Source organism: Scyliorhinus torazame, chromosome 11, assembly GCF_047496885.1.
Source record: "Scyliorhinus torazame isolate Kashiwa2021f chromosome 11, sScyTor2.1, whole genome shotgun sequence".
Lineage (NCBI taxonomy): Eukaryota > Metazoa > Chordata > Chondrichthyes > Carcharhiniformes > Scyliorhinidae > Scyliorhinus > Scyliorhinus torazame.
Window position 1 is genome coordinate 180,165,188 of NC_092717.1, and position 26,631 is coordinate 180,191,818.

General features: G+C 48.2%; 1 protein-coding gene across 12 annotated transcripts in view; it reads left to right on the plus strand.

Annotated features, from left to right (window-relative positions):
• Positions 1 to 20,488, plus strand: part of LOC140385689 (UDP-N-acetylglucosamine transporter TMEM241 homolog) — a 223,339-nt gene extending 202,851 nt beyond the window's left edge. For all 12 annotated transcript variants that reach the window (XR_011933422.1, XR_011933423.1, XR_011933424.1 and 9 more), the window contains one exon: positions 19,961 to 20,488. Coding sequence is in view for 8 of the 12 variants with exons in the window: in XM_072468096.1 (XP_072324197.1) it covers positions 19,961 to 20,033 (73 nt within the window). In the remaining 4 variants the exon portion in view is untranslated. The remainder of the gene's footprint in view (positions 1 to 19,960) is intronic.
• The last annotated feature ends 6,143 nt before the right edge of the window (positions 20,489 to 26,631 follow it).

Sequence of the window (26,631 nt, forward strand, 5' to 3'; positions counted from 1 at the left end):
GGATTGGCCATGATAAATTGCCCTTAGTGTCCAAAATTGCCCTTAGTGTTGGATGGTGTGACTGGATTATGGGGATAGGGTGGAAGTGTTGACCTTGGGTAGGGTGCTCTTTCTAAGAGCTGGTGCAGACTCGATGGGCCGAATGGCCTCCTTCTGCACTGTAAATTCTATGATAATTCAAACATACAACATTCTTACAGGTCTCGGCAAGATAGATGCAAGAAGGATCTCCGAGCAGCACGTTGGCACAGTGGTTCGCACTGCTGCCTCACAGCGCCGGGGACCCATGTTTAATTCTGGCCTCGGGTGATTGTGTGGAGTTTGCACTTTCTCCCCCTGTCTGCGTGGGTTTCCTCCAGGTGCTCCGGAATTCTCCCACAGTTCAAAGATGTACAAGTTTAACCATGCTAAATTTCCCCTTAGTGTCCAAAATGTTAGATGTGGTTACTGAGTAACGGGGATAGGGTGGTGGCTTGGGCCTAGGTAGGTTGCTCTTTCCACACGCTGGGCCAAATGGCCTCCTTCTGCACTGAAGGAATTCTGTGATTCTGAGGTACCTTGGGAATCTGCACATTAAAGTGAGACTAGCTGTCTCGCTTTAATAAGCAGATTTGACAAAAGGTGATCCCACTCACAATGGGCGGGATTTACATCGCAACATCTCGTGAGATCGCGTTAGATCTCGCACGGCGTTTCAAGCCAAGGAGATCCCGGGAGCCGGGTCTCCCAGCTTTTATCGGTCACGCTGCACCGCAGCAAGATGACTTTCAGGCATACCGTGAACCACTCCGGCGCCATGCTGGCCCTGCACCCTAAATATCGTTTGACAACGGTGGGGAACCCTCCGGCCCTGCAAAACCCACCACAAATGAACTTAGGAATGTTTCCATTAAATTCCGCCCTAAGGTTATATTCGCTGGAAGTTTGAAGCTTAAAGGGTGATTTGTTTGAATATTTCCGAGGTATTAAGGCAAACAGTTTCTCCCCGATAACCCTATTCCTGCTGGATGGTGAGTTTAAGACTAGGCTGCATAGTAAGAAATTAAGAGTCCTGGAATTTTCAGGAGTGAAATTAGGAAAATATTGCTTCACATAAATAGTGGTAGGAGTTTGGAACTCTCTTCTGCATGTGACAATCAATGCTAATTTAAATGTTACTTTTAAAATTGAGGTTGATTGAAAGTTAAAGATACCAAGGGACATGGGTCAAAGGCAGGAATATGGAGTCAGAGTGGCAGATCAGCCATGATCTCATCGAATGACGGAACAGATATGAACGACTAAATGATCTGTTCTTGTCCCTGTGTCTCTCTGATTATAACCACAAACACGAATCTTGCGAGCCGGGTAGATCCTGGGAGCGGGGTCTCCCAGCTTTTATCGGTCGCGCTGCGCCGCGGCAAGCTGAATTTCAGGTGCAGCATTGCAGTTGGATCGTGCCCATTGTTTGTAATCAAATCTATGGGCTGGATCCTCCGCACCCCAACGCCAAAATCGCAGCCGGCGCCGGGGCGGAGAATCCAGTTTGACGCGGAAATCGGGACTGCCGCCTGTTCGCCGATTCTCTGGGTACCGAAAAGCGGCATCACCAGGGAGTACGCCGCGCCGCCAGGGACCATTGCCAAAGGCCCGCTCCAACATTCTACGCCCTCGATCGGCCGAAGACCTGATGGCATGGAACTAACCTGCTATTTTTAAAAAAATATATGTTTTATGAAAGTTTTTCCAATCAGCGTTTTTACATAACAAAAATAGAAATACAGATGATAATAAAAAATAACAATAAGCATAGCCCAAAGCTTACAATAAAACTAATTTTTTTTTAAACAGAACGAGGTGGGTTTTGTCTCCATGCCCAACTCACATTAGATCAACAGAACCCCCCCCCCCACCTGAACACCCCCCCCCCCCCCCCCCCTCCCAGGATGCTGCTGCTGCTGACATTTTACCGCTCCCCTAGAAAGTCAAGGAAAGGTTGCCACCGCCGGGAGAACCCCATCAAGGACCCTCTCAAGGCGAACTTTATTCGCTCCAGGCTGAGGAACCCCGCTATATCGCTAACCCAGGTCTCCACACCCGGGGGTTTCGAGTCCCTCCACATTAACAAGATCCATCTCCGGGCTACCAGGGAGGCAAAGGCCAGTCCCTCGGCCTCTTTCGCTTCCTGCACTCCCGGATCCTCTGACACCCCAAATATTGCTACTATTGGACTGGCCTTCACCCGAGTGTCCAAAATCCTAGACATCACCCCAAACCTCTGCCAGAATCCTTTAAGCGCCGGGCATGCCCAAAACATATGGGCATGATTCGCCAGACTCCCTGCACACCTCGGGCACCTGTCCTCCACGCAAAAAACCTACTCATTCTTTCCGCCGTTATATGCGCCCGATGCACCACCTTAAACTGGATTAAGCCGAGCCTGGCACATGATGCGGAGGAGTTCACCCTGCCCAGGGCTTCGGCCCACAGGCCCTCATCCAGCTCCTCCTCCCACTTATCCTTCAACTCCCCCACTGAGGCTTCCTCTACCTCCTGCAGCTCCTGATATATGTCCGACACCTTCCCCTCCCCTACCCAGACGCCAGACACCACCCTATCCTGGATCCTACGTGGGGTCAGCAGCGGAAATGTACCCACCTGTTTTCTAAGGAAGTCCCGAACCTGAAGGTACCTGAACGCATTCTCCGGGGGCAGACCAAACTTCTCCTCCAGCGCCTGCATGCTGGGGAAAACCCCGTCGAGAACAGATCCCCCATCCTCCTAATACCTGCCCTATACCAGAATTGGTATCTCCCATTCATCCTACCCGGAGCAAATCTGTGGTTATTCCGTATAGGGGTCCACACAGAGGCCCCCTCCTCTCGCCTGTGTCTCCTCCATTGCCCCCAGATCCTCAGTGCCGCCGTCACCACCGGACTAGTGGTGTATCGCGCCAGCGAGAACGGCAGCGGAGCCGTGACAAGTCTCCCTAGACTGGTGCCTCTACACGACGCCGCCTCCAGTCGCCCCCAACTCCATCATCCATTTCCTAATCATGGCCACATTGGCCGCCCAATAATAACTGCAGAAGTTCGGCAGAGCCAGTCCTTCTCCCCATCCCCCCCCCGGCTATGCTCCAAGAATACCCTTTTGACTCGTGGGGTTTTATTCGCCCACACAAATCTCGTAACAATCCTATTCACCCGCTTAAAGAAGGACTTGGGGATGAAAATGTGGAGGCACTAAAATACGAAGAGGAACCTGGGGAGAACCGTCATCTTCACAGTCTGCACCCATCCCGCCAGGGAAAGCGGGAGCATATCCCACCTTTTAAACTCTCCCTCCATCTGCTCTACTAGCTGGGTTAAGTTGAGCCTGTGCAGGGCATCCTAGTTCCAGGCCACTTGTATCCCCAAGTACCGAAAGCTCCTCTCCACTATCCTGAGCGGAAGCTCCCTCAGTCTCTCCTCCTGGCCCCTACCGTGGACCACGAACAGCTCACTCTTCCCCACGTTCAACTTATACCCGGAGAACCTCCCGAAGTCCCCCAGGATCCGCATGACCTCCCCCATCCCCTCTAACAGGTCCAAAATATACAACAACAGGTCATCCGCATAGAGAGAGACCCGGTGCTCCTCCCCTCCGCGCCCCAGCCCCCTCCAATCCCTCGAAGTCCTGAGCGCAATGGCTCAATTGCCAGGGCAAACCCCCCCCCCCCCCACACCCCCTCCGAGGGCATCATGATGATATTCAGAAGCCTCCTCACGTTCATGTTCAGCTGCCTGCCCTTAACGAAACCCGTCTGGTCCTACCCAATCACTCCCGGGACACAGTCCTCTATTCTGGTGGCCAGAATTTTTGCCAACAGCTTGGCATCCACGTTCAGGAGCGATATCAGCCTGTAGGACCCACACTGAAGCGGATCCTTCTCCTTCTTCAGGATAAGCGAGATCAATGCCTGCGACATTGTCGGAGGGAGGGTCCATTTCTCCTTTGCCTCATTGAAGGTTCTCAGCAGGAGCGGGCTCAGCAGCTCCGAGAACTTCTCATAAAACTCTACGAGGAAGCCCTCCGGGCCCAGGGCCTTGCCCGTCTGCATGCCTGCCAACCCAATTGGGGCCCCCAGTCCCTCCACCCGCTCTGCTTCCACCCTTGGGAACCTCAACCGGTCCATGAACTGCCTCATCCCTTCCCCCTCCCCGGGCGGTTCCGACTCGTATAACCTTCCGTAGAACTCCCTGAAGACTTCATTGACCCTCTCTGGGCTCAGCACCATGTTGCCTCCCCTATCCCGCACTCCTCCAATCTCTCTGGTCGCCTCCCTCCTGCGCAGCTGGTGCGCCAGCATCCTGCTCGCCTTTCCCCATACTCATAAACTGCCCCCTTCGCTTTCCTCAGCTGCGCCTCCCCCTTCCCCGTGGTCAGCAAGTCAAACTCCGCCTGTAATTTTCGGCGCTCGTTCAACAGCCCCCCCTCTGGGGTCTCCGCGTACCTCCTATCTACCCTGAGTATCTCTCCCACCAGTCTCTCCCTCTCCGCCCTCTCCTTCTCCCTATGAGACCTAATGGAGATTAACTCTCCCCTAACGACCGCCTTCAGAGCCTCCCAAACCACTGCCACCGTCACCTCTCCTGTGTCGTTCGCTCCCATATAATTCTCAATACTCCTCCTTATACGCCCGCACACCTCTTCGTCCGCCAGCAGCCCCACATCCAGTCGCCAGAGAGGGCGCTGACCCTGTTCCGGCCCCAGTCGCAGGTCCACCCAGTGCGGGGCATGGTCCGAGATCGCAATGGCTGAATATTCTACCCCCCTCCACCCTCGGGATTAACGCCCTACTCAACACAAAGAAGTCTATTCACGAATAGACTTTATGGACATGGGAGAAAAAGGAAAACTCCTTCGTCCTTGGCCGCGCAAACCTCAAGGGGTCCACTCCCCCCATCTGGCCCATGAACTTCCATAAAGGCCCTGGCCGCTGCCGGCCTCTTTCCCGACCTGGACTTGGAACGATCCAAGCTCAGATCAAGACCGTATTAAAGTCCCCTCCCATTATCAGATGACTTATCTACAAGTCCGGGATCCTACCCAACACGCGCCTCATGAAGTCCGCGTTGTCCCAGTTCGGGGCATATACATTCACTAACACCACCCGGGCCCCCTGCAGCTTGCCCATTGTATACCTGCCCCCCTTGTCCGCCACGATGCTCCCCGCCTCAAATGCCACTCGTTTACTGACCAAAATGGCCACTCCTCTGGTCTTGGAGTCTAACCCCGAGTGAAGCACCTGTCCCACCCATCCTTTCCTCAGCCTCGTCTGGTCAGCGAGCTTTAAGTGCGTCTCTTGCAACATGGCCATGTTCACCTTCAACCCCTTCAAATGCGAGAGCTCGCGGGACTTCTTGACCGGCCCATTCAGGCCCTTCATGTTCCACGTCATCAGCCTGGTCGGGGGGTTGACCACTCCCCCATCCCACCGACTAGCCATCTCCCTTTTTCGGCCAGCCGCATGTCCCCGCCTCCCTCCTCCAGCTCTCTCCTCGACGGCGCCCCCGCCCGACTCTCCATCCATACCCCTCACCTGGCTCCCCTTCAGTCAGCAAAGCAGCACCCCTTCCCCCCAAGACCCCTGCATCCCCCCCCCCCCCTGCCAAGCATCTGCTTAGCTCTGGTTTCCCCCCTAATGTGCTTCCGTGAGTCAGCTCACCCATGCTGACCCCGGCCGCTCCCGCCTCTATGTGCCAACCCTTAACTTGTTGCCATCCTTCGGGCCACGCTACCCCCCTCCCCCGCAGGGTAGAGGGGCAAGCGCCATCTGGGACCTCCCCGTGCGCTGGACAACCCGTCCCGGGCGTTTCCCATCCCCTAGCACCGAACACCTGGAAAACAAAACACCTGGAAAACAAACAACAAAACCGCCAACCAAACTAGGGCAGACAAGCCCATAAACTTATGCTTTACCCGCCGTCCTCCCCTTGGTCCCTCCCCACCCGCACATTTCACCCCCATACAACAGTCCCTTAGTTCAGGTCCAGCTTCTCCTGCCTGATGAACGACCACGCCTCATCTGGGGTATCGAAATAGTGGTGCCTGTCCTGGTATGTTACCCACAGTCTCGCCGGGTGCAGGAGCCCAAACTTCACCCCTTTACTGTGGAGGACCGCCTTCGCACGGTTGAAACCGGCACGCCTCCTCGCCAGCTCAGGTCCTGGTAAATTCGGATCTTGCCGTTCTCCCACTTACTGCTCCGCTCTTTCTTCACCCACCGCAGGACTCGCTCCCGGTCTGCCAAGCGCTGAAACCGTATCACCATCGCCCTCGGTGGCTCGTTTACCCTTGGCTTTCTGGCGAGGACCCTGTGTGCCCCATCCAGCTCCAAGAGCCGCGGGAAGGCCCCCGCGCCCATCAACGTCCGCAACATTGTGGCCACGTACGTGCTCGCGTCCGCCCCTTCCGCTCCTTCGGGAAGGCCCAGGATCCGCAGATTATGGCTCCGAGAGCTACACTCAAGGTCATCCAGCCTCTCCTGCCATCTCTTATGGAGCGCCTCGTGCGCCTCCACCTTCACCGCCAGGCCCAGGATCTCCTCATTGTTCTCCGCCATCTTCCTCCTCACCTCCTTGATCTCCTTCTTCTGGGCCACCACAATCTTCTCCATCGAGGCCAACATCTCTGTTTTCAGCTCCATGAAGCAGTTGTTAAGGAGCTCCTGCTGTTCTCTGGCCCACTGGGCCCACACCTCCCGATCTTTCCCTGCCACCATTTTGTCCTCCCGGACCTTCTCGTCCTTCTTCCCCACGTTCGCGCATCTGCCGGCTCCGCTCCTGATTCTCTCCATGCACCACCGGGGTGAACCTCTCCCACGTCCGTTCCTGCGCCGGTCCATCCCGTCAAGTACCGCTGCCGCTCCTTTTAGCGGCCCGAAAAACCAATCCCGGTGGGAGCTGCCATTCGCGCGACCTAGCAGGTCATGGCCTCTACCGGAAGTGTCGGAACTAACCTGCTATTGCCGGTCGGGATACTCATGTAGCAGCTGCGGGCTCAGTCCACAGCCGCCCTGGCCGGGGGCCCTTATAGGTGGCCGGAGAATGCTTGTGCGGGGTTTGTGGGTCGGGCGCAAGGCCGATCGGGGGTCTTTTTGTGGGTCTACCTCCGCGGTCCGAGGCGCGGCCTCTGACCCGGAAGTGCGAGGATCCGTATCTGCAGCAAAACTGCAAGATTTACTCCAGGTCCCTGCTAGCCCCCTGCAGGGCTGGGAATTCGTGTCTCTCTAATCCTGGATTTTCAGGAGAAAAACTTCCGTTTTGACGCCAGAGTGGGGACATAGTACCAAAAACAGAGAATCCAGCCCTATATGTATCGTGCAGCTATATGAACATAGGATGATTTTTGGCTAAATTTTTCAATGATGTAAACGATAGTGTGCTGTGCTGTAAAATGACTGTGTTAAGTGTTCAGTGGAATGTATGTATGATGTTATGGGAAGAATATCATTGTACCATATGTAATTGGGCACCACCTTTGTGTAATATGCTGCTTGTCAACCCTAACTTGGCCACCCTTGATGAGGATTCATAGGAGGCTGTTCATGTCTGCACCGATCCTTGGAAAGAGGCTCATTCAAGCTGTTGCCCTCATTTTAAGTCTGAAATGAGGAGATTTCTTTTCTCACAGGGTCCTTAATCTGTGGAATTCTCTTTCCCAGAAAGCAGTGGAAGCTGGGACACCGAATATGTTCAAGACTGAGTTTGACAGATTATTGATAAACAAGGGAGTCGAGGATTATGATGAGAGGCCACAACCAGATTGGCCATGATCTTATTTAATGGCAGAACAGGGTGGAAGGGCCGAATGGCCTGCTCCTGCTCCTAAGTTTGATGTTTCTAACTGGCTGCCGGGCAGCTCCTCCAGCTGTGTATTACCACAAAATATCCAGTGGTGCACCATTTCAACACAGTAGCAGGTTTGCTGCAATAAGTTTATCATGGAAATATCTGAAAACTATGGGACTTGTGGCGTTTCACCATCTTTATTTTCACCGACCCAAAATTAACTAGATATGTTTCTAACTTTAAAGTGATGACTGCAGCTTCCCTTTGAGGAGCTTTGACAGGCTCGAAAGCCTGCAACAGTGCCAGGTATCTCACATCAGAGTGAACTTCCAGTGGGAGGGATCCTTCCAAATCTTTAAAATTTGTGTCTGCCCAATTTGCCTGATGAATTCCAAGATTTTTCCAAGGTGATGGAAAGATCCTAAATGTCAGTCCAGTGTTGGCCTGCAAAATGAGGAATTGTCATTGCTATAGGGGGGATCCTGAGATGCATATATAGCATGAAGTGTACAAATCTGTGAGATTTAGCAACAGGAGAATGCACATTATTTGACAATGCCCGCAGTGTAAACACTTCAGGTCCTGACTTTCCATGCCAGATTCTGGAAAATAAGCAACTTGAGGAAAGTCATTAATACCAAGAATGCGTCTGAAATCTTAGCTCTTAACCCAAGGAATAAGTCAGGTTGAGCCAATCCAGCTAGGTATTTTTTGAATAGTCAATTGTTGCTCGGTGTGGATGGTTTGGACCGGTTTGTACCATCAATGTGGGAGGATAACCAAAACACAGCTGATGCCATTTCTATGATTGAAACCACATCAGTGATACTTCTTGGAAACTTTTCAAAATGTACAAGATGTTTTTGAATCTTATTAAAGATGGAACATCAATCATGGAATTCCAGTCTTGAGCTCTATTTCCCCCTTGATGTTATTGGCAGATTGCACCAGGGATATAGAGTTTAATCCCAGCTGGAAGTGGATCAGTGTACATTATTTTGTCTTAATGGTATCGTGGTGGTGTATCTGTATTCACTAGAATCCTAAAGAGTTTCACAAAATGGTAGCTCTGAACTGGATCATTGGCTTCAAGAATTCTATTATTCATATTCAAGTCGATAATAATGTGAGAGAAAGTCAAACAGTCACCTTTAAATCTTGATTCCCTCTTGTCCAATTTAACACAACTCCTGAAGGCATACATTTACCAGAATTCATGGGATTGCAGTTAAAGCCCCCCACGAAAGCGATATCAAGGAACTATGATCTTTAGTGATATTCAGAACATTAAACTGATTTTTTTCCCAAGTTTAATCTTTCTTTGGGCTTCATAAGTTCTTTTGCCGCTTGTTTTTTCTCACATTTTTTGGTGGTAGAAATAAAAACTGGAGAACAAGAGATTTTTAAAAATCTCAGGTTCTTTAAGTTGCCGATAGCAGCTGATTTTACCAGTCCTGTGAGACACTGCAGGCTTGAAGCTTGTTGCACTTGTGAAAGTGAGGAGGACCACAAAGTTTCAACATGCTTAACCTTCTTTTATTCCAGCAATCATGAAACCCCCTCTGCCCCACGATCACAAGCTGCACTTCATACAGGAAAAAGCGAGTAGCAAGTAGTTGTTTCCCAACCTTTGCAGCTATTTACACTTCTGATCGGCTCTAGTGCACAGAATGGCACGGAAAAGAAGGTACTTGTCAAATGCACTGGCGAACACACCCCATATCCGCCTCACTCACACTGAAGGTTTTGCCAATCAATCAGTTCCACCGTGACAGTCTCTCCTAGATTCGTCATTTAAGTTCTGTAGGGATAAGTCCTTTGTGTTTCTGGCATTTGAAACCCAGTTTCTACATTTCTTCCATCAAGGACAATTTATCTGTCTGCTAGGTTTTAATACGTGGTAAGCATCTCATTGGTGCTAAGGTGACCGTTTCCTGGACCTGCATCTTGGTAGTTTGGATTGGGGAGACAGTATAAGACCATAAGGCATAGGAGCAGAATTGGGCCATTCAGCCCACCGAGTCTGCTCCGCCATTCAATCATGGCTGATGTTTTCTCATCCCCATTCTTCTGCCTTCTCGACATAACCACTGATGCCCTTATTAATCAAGAACCTATCTATCTCTCAGTGATTTGGCCTCCACAGTCTTTTGCGGCAAAGAGTTCCATAGACTCACCACCCTCTGCCTGAAGAAATTCCTCCTCATCTCAGTTTTAAAGAATTGTCCCTTCAGTCTGAGGCTGTGCCCTTGGGTTCTAGTTTTTCCTACCAGTGAAAATATCCTCTCCACATCCACTCTATCCATCCTCATCCTTCCAAACTCCAACCAGAATCCTCAACTGCTCCTATTATGACAAGCTCTTCATTCATGGGATAATTCTTGTGAACCTCCTCTGGACCCTTTTCCAAAGTCAGTGCATCTTTCCTTCGATACAGGGCCCAAAACTGCTCACAATACTCCAAATGGAGTCTGACCAGAGCCTTATACAGCCCCAGAAGTACATCCCTGCTCTTGTATTCTAGCGCTCTTGACATGAATGCTAACATTGCATTTTTGCCTTCCTAACTGCTGACTGAACCTACACATTAACCATAAGAGAATTTTGAACTACGACTCCTAAGTCCCTTTGTGCTTCTGATTTCCTGAGCCTTTTCCCATTTAGAAAATAGTCTATGCCTCCATAATCTCACACCTTTCCATATTGTATTCCATCTGCCACTTCTTTTCTCATTCTCCTAGCCTGTCCAAGTCCTTCAGCAGGCCCCCTGTTCCTCAATACTACCTGTCCCTCTGCATATCTTTGTACCATCTGCAAACTTAGCAAAAGTTCCCTCCGATCTTTCTTCCATATCATTAATGTATATTGTGAAACGTTGTGGTCCCAGCACAGACCCATGAGGCACACCACTAGTCACTGGATGCCATCCTGAAAAGGGCCCCTTTATCCTCACTCTCTGCCTTCTGTAAGTCAGTCAATCATCTATTCATGCCAGTATCTTACCCTCGACACCATGGACCTTTAATGTATTTAACAGCTTCCTATATGGCACCTTGTCAAAGGCCTTCTGGAAATCTAAATAGATCATGCTCACTGATTCTCCTTTGTCTAACTTCCTTGTTACCTCCTCAAAGAATTCTAAAAGATTTGTCGGACACGACCGCCCCTTGATGAAGGCGTGCTGACTCAATCCTATTTTATCATGCATTTTCAAGTACTCTGCAATCTCATTTTTAATAATGGACTCCATAATCTTACCAATGGCGAAGTCAGGCATTAATCCCCCATCTTCTGCCTCCCTCCCTCTTAAACAGCTCCTCAAACACGGTCACAAACATCCCCCACCTTTTCTCAAACTCCCCTGCTGAGCCCCTTAACTCATACTTTATCTTCTCTAACCGCAGGAAGTCGTACAGGTCACCCAACCATGCCGCTACCCCCGGTGGCGATGCCAACTGCCACTCCAGCAGAATTCGCCGGCATGCAATCAGAGAGGCGAAGGCCACAACATCGGCCTTTCTCCTCTCCTTGAGCTCCGGCTTCTCTGAAACCCCAAATATCACCCCCAAAGGGTCCAGGTCCAACTCCTCCTTCACTATCCTGGCTAAGACCGCGAACACTCCCGCCCAGAATCTTCCCAATTTTTCACAACCCCAAAACATGTGCGCGTGATTCGCTGGCCCCCGCCAACACCTCTCACACTCATCTGCTACCCCCTGAAAGAACCCACTAATTCTCACCCGAGTCATATGCACAACCTTAAACTGTATCAGGCTCATCCTTGCACAAGAGGAGGTCCCGTTTACCCTTCGCAGTGCCTCACTCCATACTCTCCAATTGATCTCCACTCCCAACTCCGCTTCCCATTTCTCCTTGATCCCAGGGTAGAGGGGTCAATTACTAGGGGGCATAGGTTTAAGGTCCGAGGGGCAAGGTTTAGAGTAGATGTACGAGGCAAGTTTTTTACACACGAGGGTAGTGGGTGCCTGGAACTTGCTACCGGAGGAGGTGGTGGAAGCAGGGACGATAGTGACATTTAAGGGGCATCTTGACAAATACATGAATAGGATGGGAATAGAGGGATACGGACCCAGGAAGTGTAGAAGATTGTAGTTTAGTCGGGCAGCATGGTCAGCACGGGCTTGGAGGGCCAAAGGGCCTGTTCCTGTGCTGTACTTTTCTTTGTTCTTTGTTCTTTGTTCACCACCCGCTCCCAATCCTCGTAATCTTACCTAACTTGCACGTCTTTGGGCTGTGTGAGGAAACCGGAGCACCCGGAGGAACCCCACGCAAACACGGAGAGAAAGTGTAAATTCTTCACAGACAATACCTAAGGTCTGAATTGAACACGGCGCTGTGAGGCAGCAGTGCTAACCACAGCCACCATGCCACCCCATTCTTATGTGACTTTTGGGACATGAATGCAAAAGCTCCAGTTTCAATCTGGAGCAGAATTGGGGGCAGTTGAACTAGTGAAGCTGAACACTACAAACCCAACCTCAGCAGGGTTAAGGCTCCGGTGATTTTAATACCAGTCCAAATCTGTGTGTTGCTGATTAACTGCCCACCTATGGTGGGTAGGAAGGAGCAACTGGCAGACAATGGGAGCGATGGTTCAAGTGGCAAGAGGCTACCGACTGGCACCAAAGTGAAGGTTCATCAGCAAAAAGGAAAGTGACTGGGAGGACTTTGTGGGGGTGAAGGGGAGGGGCCCTAATGTCGGGAGGCCTGAACTTCATGATGCCTTGAGCAGTAGGTTGATTCCCCCTAGCCCTGCAAGGAGAGTAAAGAACCTTGTTGTAATATGCCTTTGAGGGATAGCAACATGCCATTGCTTTAAGTGAAGTGTGTCATGTGGTCAAGCCTCAGCTTCACATCTGCCTGGAGCAGAACACAGCTGTGGAGCTCTGATGTCCTCAAGCTTTCTGTCCGTGTATATCTGTTCACACATGCCTACAATTAATAAACAAACCCACAATATGTTTGCACAATCACGTATGAACGATTGGTGCCTTTATATCATTATAACACATGTAATACTTTAGGTTCTCGCTCCTTTCCCTGTACTCTTCCCTTGGCGGAGAAGCCACAACTGCTTCTTTGCTCAGGACGCAGCTAACATTGCAGTCAGGAGCCAGACTACCTATTAAAAAGGCTTCCGGCTAATGTCCTTGACATCTGATCAAAAGAGCATTTGATATTGAAGACAGTGGGGTCAGCCAATGCGCAGCAGAGCTATGGTGGCTGTGGCAATCTGGGCCACTTTTGTCTTCTAACACACCACCTTTTGCCATTTTACAGAAATGTATTGATGTCTTCTAACAGGTGTGGCCTTGCAGGACTATTATTCACCCTCCATGTGGCGGTAAGCCAATGCAAGATGATTTTATGCCCGCCAAAACATCTTGCACAGGTTATGGGAGGAAATTATGCTGAGTTGGTGGCAGTTTCCCATTGGTGGTTGGTGGGACCATCCACTGGCATATCCACCTATGGTGTGGGGGCGGGGGGGGGGGGTGCATTCAGCCAATGGTTCTTATATACCAACATTTTTTCATTTTGTTTTAGCTTCCATTATGTTTGGACTATGGACCCAATGTTGCGTAAACTTCGTCTAACCAAGTCTGTTGCTCGGTTTTGTGTTATGACTGACCCATTTACTTTCAAAACATAAAAGCAGGGGAGGGAAACCAGTAAGTCTGTTCATGTAATGGAAAGACAATCCAAGGATCATTTATTTTCATGCGACAAGTTTCCGTGAGTGCGGAGGTTGCTGCTGTCTGACATTGGAAGGGTTCAATTCATCAGGGGAAAATGTGCTCGTTGCCTATGGGGAGTTGCACGACTTACCATTCAACTTAGATGCTAACGGTTTGAGAATGACTGATTCCCAGTCAGAGACATGAATTATCTGCGAATGCTAGGAGGAGGAGAGAATAAGTTATTTTTGGTCAAAGTAAATTTGAAATTTTAAAAAGTCTAAGCAGCAAACAAAGATGATAAATAATATTACAAAGATTTTATATATTCGTTATACTACATGAGTGGATTATAAAAGGGAGTTTCTCACAAAGCATACCTGTCAACAAACACAACCTCTTATTTACACCAAAACATAATTGGTGTTTATTACATGCCAACACAGTTACAAAACTAGTGGTTGGAGAAATCAGTTGCTCAGGCTGTCCCAGTGGATGGAGTGGATTGTAGGCATTACTGCAGGCTTATAAGTGTGCTGCTTTTAACTAATAAAGTACAAGCTGTTAATACCACTGCGCATGAACGACTGACGGTCGGTCCCCCGCCCAGTGACCGTGTCCTTGAGCCGCGCGGCGATGGGTTACTGGGACGCGGCGGATGGCGAGGAATGTCCCAGGAAAACCTGGGCGACCACACGGATCGGGGCCGGCATCGGCCTCGTTGGCTCAGCCTATCATATTGTTGCATTTCAACCTGCTAATGTTGTGGATGCCGCGCAGAGAGCAGCCAATGGCACCTTAACTATGGCTGCACTTGGTGCAATCTTTGGAGTGACCACTTGCCTAACTGCGCAAATCCGAGGTACTGAAAATGATCCGTTAAATTATTTCATTGGAGGTTGTGCTTCAGGAATCATTCTCGGGGTGAGAGCTCACAGCTACATGACTGGTACCTCAGCCTGCCTTGGTCTTGGCGTAATTGCAGCTCTCACAAAGATGGACAAGATGGAAGGTTGGCGCATATCAGGACCTCCAAAACTTTGAAAAAAGCTCAAGCAGCACAACTGTAATATAGTGTATTCTGTCCAATAAAACAAATATAATTCGAAAAAAAAAAACACTGCGCATGAACTCTCCATGATAATATTATTACACCAGTCCCTCCAAATTGACAGGAGCTCCTCTTAAAAATATATTGCCCCAATCCAACCGTGCGAAATGTAGCCATCGACAAAACATTTCTTAAATTTAGAAAAAAATCTAAATACGGGTGGCATGGTGGCACAGTGGTTAGCCCTGCTGCCCCACAGGGACCCAGGTTCGATTCTGACCTTAGGTGGCTGTCTGTGTGAAGTTTGTACATTGTCCCCATGTCTGCGTGGGTTTCCTCCGGTTTCCTCCCACAGTCCAAAGATGTACAGGTTAGGTGGATTGGTCATCTTATAATTGTCCCTTCATGTCCTGGGTGGGGTGCTTTTTCAGAGAGTTGGTGCAGACTCGATGGGCCGAATGGCCTCCTTTTGCACTGAGGGGATTCTATGTCAATCATTTGATGTCTATACTAAAGTCGCTGAACATGTGATGATTATATATACAATGAAGGACTCCTTATGATGGCTTATGGAGATAAAACATCTGGCCTGGGTCCATTATGGTTAACTTTGTCCATGCATCACTACACCCAATCAAATTATAACAAAGTGACATCTTAGACGTATTTGCAGAGAGTGCTGTCTATTTGCATTCATTATGTCATCTACCCTCAATTCTAGTTAAATATAAGAATCCTAACTTTGCAGAAGACAAAGAGTTCAATGAGTTGACTGCTCCAGATGGATTCGGTGGGGCAAGAGGGGAAGAAGCAAATCAAAGAATTGAAAGCCAACAGCTGTAGTCTCCTGCAGAGCGGATGTGTATATGCACAGGAGTAGGCCATGCAGTCTCTCATGCTTTATCCTTCATTCAGAGAGATTCTGGCTGATCTGTGTCTTAACTCCTTCCATCTCTGTACTACTTGATATTCATGAAGGCCCACCCCTTGCATGAGGTGAGGTGATCCTCAGTTTAAACCACCGCCAGTTACCTATCCCCTTCAAAAGGAAAGAAACCTCTGGTCATCTGGGACGAGAGCGACTTTACCTGACCTTACTTACTTGATATGTTTGACCAGCTAAGAAATATTAATGTTGGATTTAAAATGATTAATTGAGCTCGCAGCGACTACTTTTTGTGGGGGAGAATTCTGCTATTTTACCACACCACCCCTTTGCACGAAGAAGTGTTTCCTAACTTACTGAGTTGTCGAGTAAGCTTTGTTACTTGGCTGACTAATATAACATGTTGGAGCAAGTTGGGGTTTTGCACTAACTTCGAGGTGTTTGCAAACAATAGTGTTTCTACACCACTGTTAATGAGCAGGTATCATTTCACATGAAAGCAGTGCAGAACCAGAATTTAGTCTTTCAGTGGCATCCTCAAAAGGCAAGAGGTCTTCAACAAGGGCAGCTGATTGTGTGGAGCCTCCCCCACAGATGTAATGGGAGGGGCTTCTTCAACCAGAGGGCAAGATCCTAGCCAGCATCTTCACCCTGAGCACCAGCCCACTCCACCCTCAGTTCCAGTAGTAGTGGTGGCACCCATGCAGTACTAACAGGGCCCACTGTCAGAGAAAATGAAAGTGATGATTAAGTCTGAAGTTATTAAAGTAATTGTTAAGGATGAAGAAGTTTGCAAAGTGCCTAGTAGAAAGTTACTGTTCCTCAAACTTACATTTAGCTGCACAGGAACTGTAGGAAGCCAAGGTTGGGGTGAGACTGGGATGGAGGTTTAAAGTGACAAACAAGCAGAGTTCAAGGTCACTCACACTTAGAGACTGAATGGGGATGCTCAATAAAGTGATCACCCAATCAGCATTTGATCTCCCAAGCGTAAAGGAGTGAATCGTGAGTGGTGAATACATATAGGAGGTTGCAAGAAGAACAAGTCCATCATTGTCTCACCTGGAAGGGGTGTTTGGGTCCCTGGATGAGGTGAAAGTGCAGCTGTTACATTATCTGCGCTTGCATGAGAAGGTGCTAGGGTAAGCGGAGCAGGAATTGGGGTTGATGAACAACTGGATTGGAGTTAATAGCCCGATAAGAATGCTGAAAGGGGGGTCAGAATGTACTGGAGGCAGGGAAGAATGATTAGTCGAATGTGGAAGTTGGTGGGATGGCAAATGTGGAAACGGTGACAATGTAGAATGTGTACCTTTAGTTCTTTGATTAGAATATGCAAAGTAGCCTTTAGAAGTGTGGTGCAGTGGGTAGACCCTGCCTCTGAGCCAAGTCTGGGTTCAAGTCCCACTCCAGGTCTTGATGGCCAGCGAAGATGCATTCTTAACATGGCCAAACAGGCTGAGTATCAACTTGTAAATCCTTCCAAAACGGCTGGCAATAAGAACAGGAGAGATGACCACATGGATACACATCCGTTTGCTGGAATGGCTCAGTGGGGATCAGGGTTTGATCCCTGTTCAGGCTGAGGAAGATTCAGGAACTGCCGTCTTGCCCCAACTGGGGTGGAGGTTGTGAGTTGGACCTCCCTTCAGGCAGAGGGCTCAAGAATAGGAAGTGACCTTAAGTCGGAGTCTATTTATGCACTTGCAAAATGCTGCATTGCCTCTGATCCAGTAATGTAGTCCCCCATCATTTATGTAGTCTAAATTCAAATCCTATTTGGAAGAAGGGAGCAACTAATTTGATTAAAGAATGTAAGAAAATCTAAACTAAAGCAGTTGTAGTATGATTATATGTTAGCTATTTTAAATCAAACTCCATAATTGGTATGTGAGGTTGCTGCTCTAGCATTTTAGAGTCAGAAAATTTGGAAGAATCAGCGTTTGGTTTCACAAGCAAAGTACTATTCAGATAGGTTGAAGATATACTTTCTAATCATGGCATACAGCATCATATTATATTGTGAATATTCGAGTCAAATAATTTATCAGCGATTTTAGCTGCTGCTGTATATTCCTGACAGATCGTCTTGAACCAACAATAAAGGAAGTTTCTTATTTGAACTATTCAGAACTGATTATCTCAATGATGATTAATACTGTGCTGATTGTTTTGTTTTGTTAATTCTGAATGAAAATCTGCTATTTGAAAATAAAAGTTTGTGTAACTATGGAAAAGAGTGGATGAGACAAATTGGATAGTTGCAAAGAGCTGGATGGGCACTTGGGGCTGATTGGCCTCCTCCTGTGCTGTAAGATTCCACAAGTTGTTGTCCCTGTTCTGACCGGGATCTGCAGCTTGTCTGAAATGTTACAATATCTTGTAACGATCCTTTCAAGCTGCCAGCTTTCTCACAAGATATCGCACACAACAAATGAGCTAAATGACCCCTTAATCTTTGTGCTTTCTGATGTTGATTGAGCAATAAATGGTGGCCAGGGCAACTGCCACCTCTCTTCCTTGAACAGTGCTATTAAAATGTTTTACATCCACTGGAAGAGGGTCTTGGTTCAGCATCTTTGAAAGACCATGGCCGCAATCCAACTGTCCCGTTGACCGTGGGCATAAAACCCGTAATGGCCGCTAAATCTCAGGAGAAGCCAAAAACAGGATTTGTACCAGCAAGGTTTCAGTTTGGGATATTCTCCTCCCGCTGCCCCCCACCTCACTTCCCTTCGATGATGCGCTCAGGTTCACGCCCAGGAAGGACGTGAGTCGGATTTGCATATCGAAAAATAAATTGCCATCTAATTATAGGGCCTAATGCTACTACTCCTGCCTTCACCATATCATCCCACACAGCTGGCGTGACATCACACTGGCATGAATCACTGCTGGTTTTCAGAAACGAAAACCAGTCATGATGACCATGCCCGGGGCACACTGGTCAGTATAGCCCCCAAGTGGTGGGAGCCATGGCCAGGCAGTGCCCCCGGCAATGCCAATCTAACAGTGCCAGGTTGGCAGTGCTAGGACAGGCCATCTGGGGTTCCCCGTTTGTGGGGGCAGGTTCCCCTTATGGGTGATGGGTGGAGGGCCGATGCCTGTGAAGGAGGCGTTGACTGTGAGTGGGAAGAGTGACCGCGATACTGCTATGGTGGGGGGTGAGAAAGCCCCAGATACTTGTGTGGTGGTGGGGAGAGAGTGGGGGGACAGTGCCCCTGACACTTGTGTTGTGGGAAGAGGGATGAGAGGTCCTCCATGTCAGTGGGGGGGGGGGGGAGTATTTTTGAAACGTAGATCAGGGCACCCTTTAAAGATGACGCCCCAATCTCTGTGGAGCTGGTCTTGCGGCTCCGTCAATCCCCGTCAAATTTTCTGTGCACCAAGTTCCAGAAAATCTGGGGCGAGATCTTTCACATCGGCGTGATATTCCAATGGCGTACCCCTGCCACCCGTTTCCCGGCGGTGGGGAATGGATTCAATGAAAAAGCCCATTGACAGCAGCGGGACCAGAAGATCCCACCGCTGGCCAATGACAGGCCTCCTCACGCCCCAGAGAAACACGCCACGTTGAGGGCAGAGTATCTCACCCCTGGTCTGAAAACACGGATGTGTTTCTGGAGGGATACAGGCCGGTTTTCAGTCAGAGCCTGACACAATTATTGGGAACATTTCACCCAGTTAAGGGAGCACTCATTAAATCGTGCACTGACGTTTTAGCCTATATTATGTGAGACTTGAAAACACAATCTTCTAATTCAGAGGCCAGTGTTAGCAATGTGCTAATGTTGTAGGCCAGGGTTTAGAAACTCCAAAGTATATTATGAAATCCACCTGACCTACAACCTTTATGTTGAATTTGACTGAGGATGAGCACAAGAGCCTTCCCTTCAGGTGTGATTCAACAGTCTTCCTGGACACATTAATCAAACAAACTTTATTCTGAGAACTTAGTTAACATTTATATAAACACACAGCGAGAATTGTTATCAATTACAAACGTAAAGACACCCCACAGCCACAGTAATCTGTGTATAACAATTAATGAATTCCCCCTAACTGTTCCAATTCAAAAACAAAATCCCATAAACCAAAAAACCCTTTTTTCAAGGGTGTGGCCCAACACACTTGAATGAGACTGGCTTTCCCAGAATATCTCTTTTAAGTTACCAAAGCCGGTAGCCGCAATCTGTTTACTTCTGTAACAGTTTTTTAAAATGAAAATAGAGAGAGACAGGCCAAAACACATATTTTCTCTGTCTGTAGTCCACAGCAATCAAAATGAAAGAGAAACTAAAACCTCACAGCCACAGCTTAGCTCCACCCACAAAATGACATCACTGAATCCATGTGATAAGACAAAAACCTTTCTTAAAGGGACACTCCCATGACACTAAAGAGATGAGTTACTTATTTTTACCCCCAGTGTTATCTGAGTATCTTGACCCCCAGTTATTACCTCCAATTGATTGACTTCGAACTAATAATGCAATTTGTTCTCTCTTTCCAGCCTCCTGTTTGGAGCACTTGGAGAAGCCTTACTTGTTTATGCTGAGAGAAATGGAGCAGAAATTAAGGGATGAATATGGTGCCACATATCTGAATGACAAATATTTTCTTGCTTAGAAGTCCATTTCTCCAAGGAAATGATGTACAGATTACGAATTTTTAACAGAAAAACAATTTTTGCCCTCCACCTTACTACAAATAGACATGATTGAAGAACTCATCAACAGCTCGGTGATGAAGATCTCACCTTGAGGCCTTGGACTACAGAATCTTTACTGGAACGTTTGAGAACCTAAGGAGGAAGAAAATGGCATTGTATCTGATGACAGCGTTGTGTGCGTGTGTGTCCACCATTAGCGATACCCTGAGAACTGGAACACTGCAGTCAGTTCACAGCAGAAACAAGAGGTGTCGTTCTCTCCTCTGGAAACGCCAGCCCTCTGGAAACCCCAGCCCTGTGACAAGGCCTCAGAGGGGATTACTGCAAACGATGTAGCAAAACAAATAAAGATTATTTAAATAGATTATCTTTCTTTTCCCAGAGCTACAAATGTGAATGTGTTTTTTAATAGACTTTCTCATTGTTCTGCTGTCGCTCCATTGACTAAGGTACAAGAGGGGAAACTGTTGGGAAAGACATTTGAATTATGTGATTTTTAATTCCAGGTCCACTACAGTGCATTGCATATTAACCAGTATATTTCAAATGATATTGTGCATGCCAAGTTTAGCTATCCATTTATTTCTCATAAATATCTTATTTCAATGTTACAATCCCAGTTGATGTTATAACTGGTTGGGAAGATCCCAGAATGGAACCCTGGCTCAAAAGACCGTGGGCTGGATTCTCCGGTCACTGACGCCGAAATTGCGTTCGACCTATGGCCGGAGAATCACGCTTCACGACCGAATCGGGGGCGGCACCGCTTTTGCGGTGCTCTGCCTCCTCCAAAGCGGCATATCGACAGCCTCAGGCCATTGCCTGAGACCCGTCCCCCCCCCCCCCCGATGCTCCACCCCGACCGGTCTCACCCATCGGGAACTCAGCATGGCAACTGCGGACTCAGTCCAGCGCCGCCACAGTCGGGGGCGGGCCGATCCGCGGGCAGGGGGGGACATTATTCGGAGTTGGGGGTACTATGGGGGAGGTGGTCCAGGGCGGCGAGCCGGCCAAAGGGGGGACTATTTCACAGGCCGCGTCCACGAGCGGCCTCCGCCATGAACCACGGCGCAGCCAGGGACCCGGCAATTCTCCGGGTCGTATTGGCATCTAGAGCCGGCTGCTCTACGCTGCCTTCCTGCAGCCCCCAGCAAAATGGGGAATCGGTGGCCGTTTTGTGCCAGTTTTCCTGGCGAAAAAGCCATCGTTCCCACGCCGGCGTGGAGACATAGCCCCATAATTGGAGAAACCAGCCCCATACCTTTTTTTTTGTAAAAGGCGGAGGAAAAGTCACAGAACCAGTAATTAGTTGAACAACAAGAAAAGAAACATTTATTAAATATGAAAAATTGGATTATGATACAATACGGTTTTACTCCTCCCCTTAGCTTAACAATTGCACATAGATTTTAGGATTCATCCGGATTACAAAGTACATCTTAGCCTACAATAATCTTATTAACACAAATTCGCTATTAAGCGCACAAGATGACTGTGAGCAAATACTCTCCACTCCAAACCCCAAGTGAATGTTTGTGGATGTCTCCTCAGAATCCCCGCAGGTGATTGTCACATGAGATTTTCCAAATTCCACTCCCCAAAACACGCTTTAAAATCTTCTCTCTTAATGATGCTTTCCGTTAGAGCTCTGCACTCCGAAATCCAGACCGGGTTTCCAACTGACACTTTTAAATAAAGCTTCCACTCCAGTTTTAACAGCGAATCCAATCAAGGATTTTACACTTTCCCCTTTTTAGGTTTCCTTTGTCTTGACTGCTTTTGGACAAACTCCGAGATCCAGCCACCGATTTTGATAGTCATTTCAACTCGTGTCCCACAGCTGTATAAAATCTCACAAATCTGAAAATCACCAGATATCATTCTGCCATCTTAGCCTTCTTCTCAGCTCTGTCTGTCTTTTTACTGAACAGTTCTCTATTCTAGTGTCTTTAACCACAGACATCTCCAAAACTTCTCTTCAATTCTCTAGTTTCCTTAACTATCTGCTTTTCAGATCTCTGCACTTCTTTTCTTAACCATTACTCCGTGGATGGCTTTTCTTCCTGCAAAGTTGAGAGAGATGTTCCCTCTCTAGCCTTCTAACCAACTGCTTCTAGCAGAGCTGTGAGAACTGCATTCTCTCTCACTATCTATCTCCAACTGCTATCAAGTTAACTAAAACTTAAAAGCTTCTCTACCTTACAAGGCCCCAGTTGCTAAGCAACCACTACTTGTTTTTTTATTGTTCACCCTGTAGCTCTCTAAGCACAATAGAATCACAGTGAGAAACTTAACCAACCCCCACACATACAAACACCTTTGTCCAGCATGAATCTAACTATAGGTTTTACCCTTCCAGGCACAGAAACATTAAACTCAACCCACCTTATTTCTACTGTTTACCAATACAAATCTAATTCCCTTAAAACTACATTTATTTTCCTAACAGCAGGAACAGATTACATCTTATTAAACCTGTATTTAAATAGGGGACAATCTTGAACAATGTAGCCTTTTTACAATCAAAACAAGAGGCAAAACGTTTGAAACAAGATGTTGTGATTCACAAATACAGATGTTTGGGACCCAAAGTTCAAAATGTAATTAATTGATTTAAAAATTCAAGCACTGCACTTATGGCTTTTCACCCATCTCACGGCTATGCTAATATTATTTGCTGAAACTGAGGCTCGTAAATGTATGTAAATCTGGGTCTTAACACTTGGATAAGGGCCTGTTGAAACTTGAACACCGCGGGTTCATGCTGCAGAGATAAGGGTAACACTTACCTGGATGAGGCCCAAGGAGCATAAAATCTCACAAAGAAAGTTTGGGCCAATTGTCACCCTGAGCTCACCTGTCCTTCTACCCTGGGATCACTTCTCACCCAACCTGACTTGTTAGCAAGGCAGCTCCCTGGAAAACTTCATTTTCATAGATCCATAGCGAGCAAAGCCATTCTGTGTGCCTGTTCCAGTGGGGATCTGTCTCAGATCATGTTGTTCAGCCCATGCACTGTAGCTCAGCAACATCCCACCCAGGAATTAATACACCCATGTTCGGTTATTACTGTTCAATTATGTATAGCGTGTAACCTTTAGGGGGAGACAATGGCACAGTGGTAGTGATACCAGATGGATAACTCGGAGGAGAAGCCTAATGTTCTGGGGGAATGGGTTTTAATCCCACCACAGCAGTTGGAATTAAAAGCTTGTCTTGGACTAGTGACCACAAAATCAATGTGGCATGTCGTAAAACTGCTCCTTTAGGGAAGGAAATCTGCCGGCTCGTGATCTGGCCTACACGTGACTCCAGACCCATAGCAAGCTCTTTGAAATGGCTTCGTAAGGCACTCAATTGTATTAAAGCATAATAATAATCTTTATTGTCACAAGTCGGCTTACATTAACACTGCAATGAACTAACTGTGGAAAGCCCCTAGTTGTCACATTCTGGCGCCTGTTCGAGCACACAGAGAATTAAGAATGTCCAAATTACTTAGCAGCATGTCTTTCGGGAGGAAACCGGAGCACCCGGAGGAATCCCACGCAGACACGGGGAGAATGTGCAGACTCCGCACAGTCACCCAAGCCGGGAATCGAACCTGGGATCCTGGAGCTGTGAAGCAACAGTGCTAACTACTGTGCTACCGTGCCGCCCAGACTACAAAGTCTGAAAGGAATTAAACCGAATGGGCAACCTGGAAACAACGAACAGCCCTGTCAGGCTCGGAAAGTCCTCCTTACTAACATCTGAAAGCTGTCTCTCAGACTAGTCAAGCAACAGCCTGACATTGTCATATTCACAGAATCATATCTTACAGACAATGTCCTACACATCACCATCCTGGGTATGTCCTGTCCCACTGACAGGACAGACCCACCAGAGGTGGCAGGGCAGTGTTATACAGTTGGGAGGGAATTGCCCAAGGAGTTCTCAACATCAACCCTGGATCACATGAAGCCTCATAACATCAGGTCAAACGTGGGCAAGGAAACATTCTGCTGGTTATCACCTATTCCTCTCCCCAACCCTTCCCCCAGCTGATGAATCAGTAATCCTCCACGTTGCACACCACTTGGAGGAAACACTGGGCACGATTTAACGGCCTTGTCACGCCTGACTTGGTTCAATGGAGGCTTCGCGTGATTCAATGGATGCTTGCAAGAGATCACAGTCTGGATCTTGCTTTCGTTGGGCGAGGCCCAGATCAGCATTTTGGACTCATTTAATTATGCGTTGTTGGGATTCTCATGGCCGTGCCTAGGAGACATCAGCAGGGCACCGTTTACCATTGGTTTCCACAAATGTGGACCAGTCATAATGGCACCTGGGCAGGGTCTCCCAGGCCATTAGAGACCCCAGATGGTCAGGGACAGGGCAGGGTGGCACACTGGCACTCCCTCTGGCACCTTGGTACTGTCAGCCTGGCACCCTGGCAGTGCCACCCAGGTATCCTGGCAGTGCTGCCCTGCAGGGTGCCTGGGTGGCACTGCCTGGGTGCAAGGTTGGCACAGAGCCTTTCCTGCTGGGATCGCCAAAAAGTGACTTTTAAGTATGACCTCGGCAGGGAGAAACTCCGAGGCCAAAAAAATGGCAGAATGCCATTGAATAGCCAATGAGAAACACCCTGCTAAAGGCACCCAAAACCAGACATAGATTTCTTTCCCGTTAAATCGCACCCACTGAGGGAACAAAATGCATTCTGGGTGAGGAACCTCAACGTCCACCATCAATAGTGGCCTCGTCCTACAAGTAAAGGCAAAAGCAGAATGCATGAGACAGAACTCAGAAGTCCCGCAACCAATGGGTCAGATCTAAGGGCTGGATTCCTGCCACATGCTGTTGTGAATAGGGGTGGACAATTAAAGAATTAACTGGGCGAGGATGCTCCACAGAAACCCCTATCTGCAATGTTGGGGAGACCAGCACATCAGTGCAAAAGGGAAGGGGCTGAATTCTCCACCCTGCGATGCCAGTAGCGCGGATCATGCAGAGAATCAGGCATCCAGCTGAAATCGAGGTTTGTGCTGGGCACTGAACCGACTGCGATGCTCTGGCCCCCCATTGGTCCTAATGACCCATTTGCATCCACTTAGTGGGCCCGGCACCAGATTCTCCAGGCCCCCATGATTCTCTGGGCCGGGAGACACATGGGCGGGGAATTACATCAAACGTGAACCTGACACGGCGAACCTTGCAATGGGCCAAGGGCATAACTCCTTCAGGGAGTTGCCTCCAAAGGCCATCCTAGGGCCACCCTCCCTCTTGTACAATGCACGACCTGTCCACCCCTCCCCTACCAGGCTCCCTACCAGAGATCCCCTAACTAAAGGAATCCCCAGAGACCCCCAAAATAGGGAGCTTCCCCCCCCGCACAGGGACCTCCTAACTAAATGGACCCCCCCCTCCCCCCCGAGACTCCATAACTAAAGGGATGCCCGAATTAAAGGGATCCCCCCTCCTAGAGACCCCCTAACTTAAGGGACCCCCACGGGGCCCCCAAACTAAAGGGACCCCCTAGAGACCCCCTAACTGAAGGGACCCCCTAACCAAATGGACCCTCTCAGAGACACCCACAGAAAAGAGGCCTCTGTCTGGAAGGTAGAGAGTAGTCCAGTCCTGAAAATGAAAAAATTACAGTTGTAACACTCACCTGGAAGCCCCATGTGTCCATTCCTGGAAAGATAACAGCTGTGGCCTGTGTTTAAACCCCTCAGATCCTTTAGCTGCAGGCTATTCATTCATTTCTCTTAGTGGGCTGTGATTTACAACTTCCACGAAAGAGCTGTGAGCCTTGCTTCATTCATCTTCCTCATGGATGAGTAACTCTAAGAGTTGTAACCACAATGTTTACAAACATCAACCACATCAAAGAGTTCAATCCTGTCAATTTCCAACTCTGCACTTCAAAATCACTCAAGCGTGAAGGGGCGTAATTGGAATGACAACAGGCAGAGAGCATACTGAGCCAACTCCACCAGCTTGCAAAACTCAGAACATAATGTCAAACATTAGATGTAATTCCACGACTGGACCAGACTAACTGAACAATCCTGAGTGTGTTAAGAATTACACTAACAACCAATTTGAGATTATTATTGGGACTCGCACTTACATTTGCCAGAAGCTACATATATTCATGCACAGGGCCCTGTCCTTTGCAAGCAGAAAGAACACATCCAGGCATTAACTTTTCTTAAATTAGCAAAGATTTGGATGACTACTGTTGCCTGATGCAATCCCCATGACAACGCCTCGACAAAGCAGAGTTTTTTTTTTTAAATGTTAACAAGGTTTGGGGGATAGCTATTCTCTGATGCATTCTCCATGGCAACGCCTCAAGCAATCAGAGTCTGCTTGCCAACCCATCAGCACCCTTTTCTCACCCTGTATAAATTGTTGCCTTTGAAATTTGGTATTCTTGAGTCTGTCCTGATGAGTGCAAGACAAAAGCTTCAACAGCGCGCCTCTTTTTTCAGCAATACCGAAGATCAAAAAAGTGAACATTC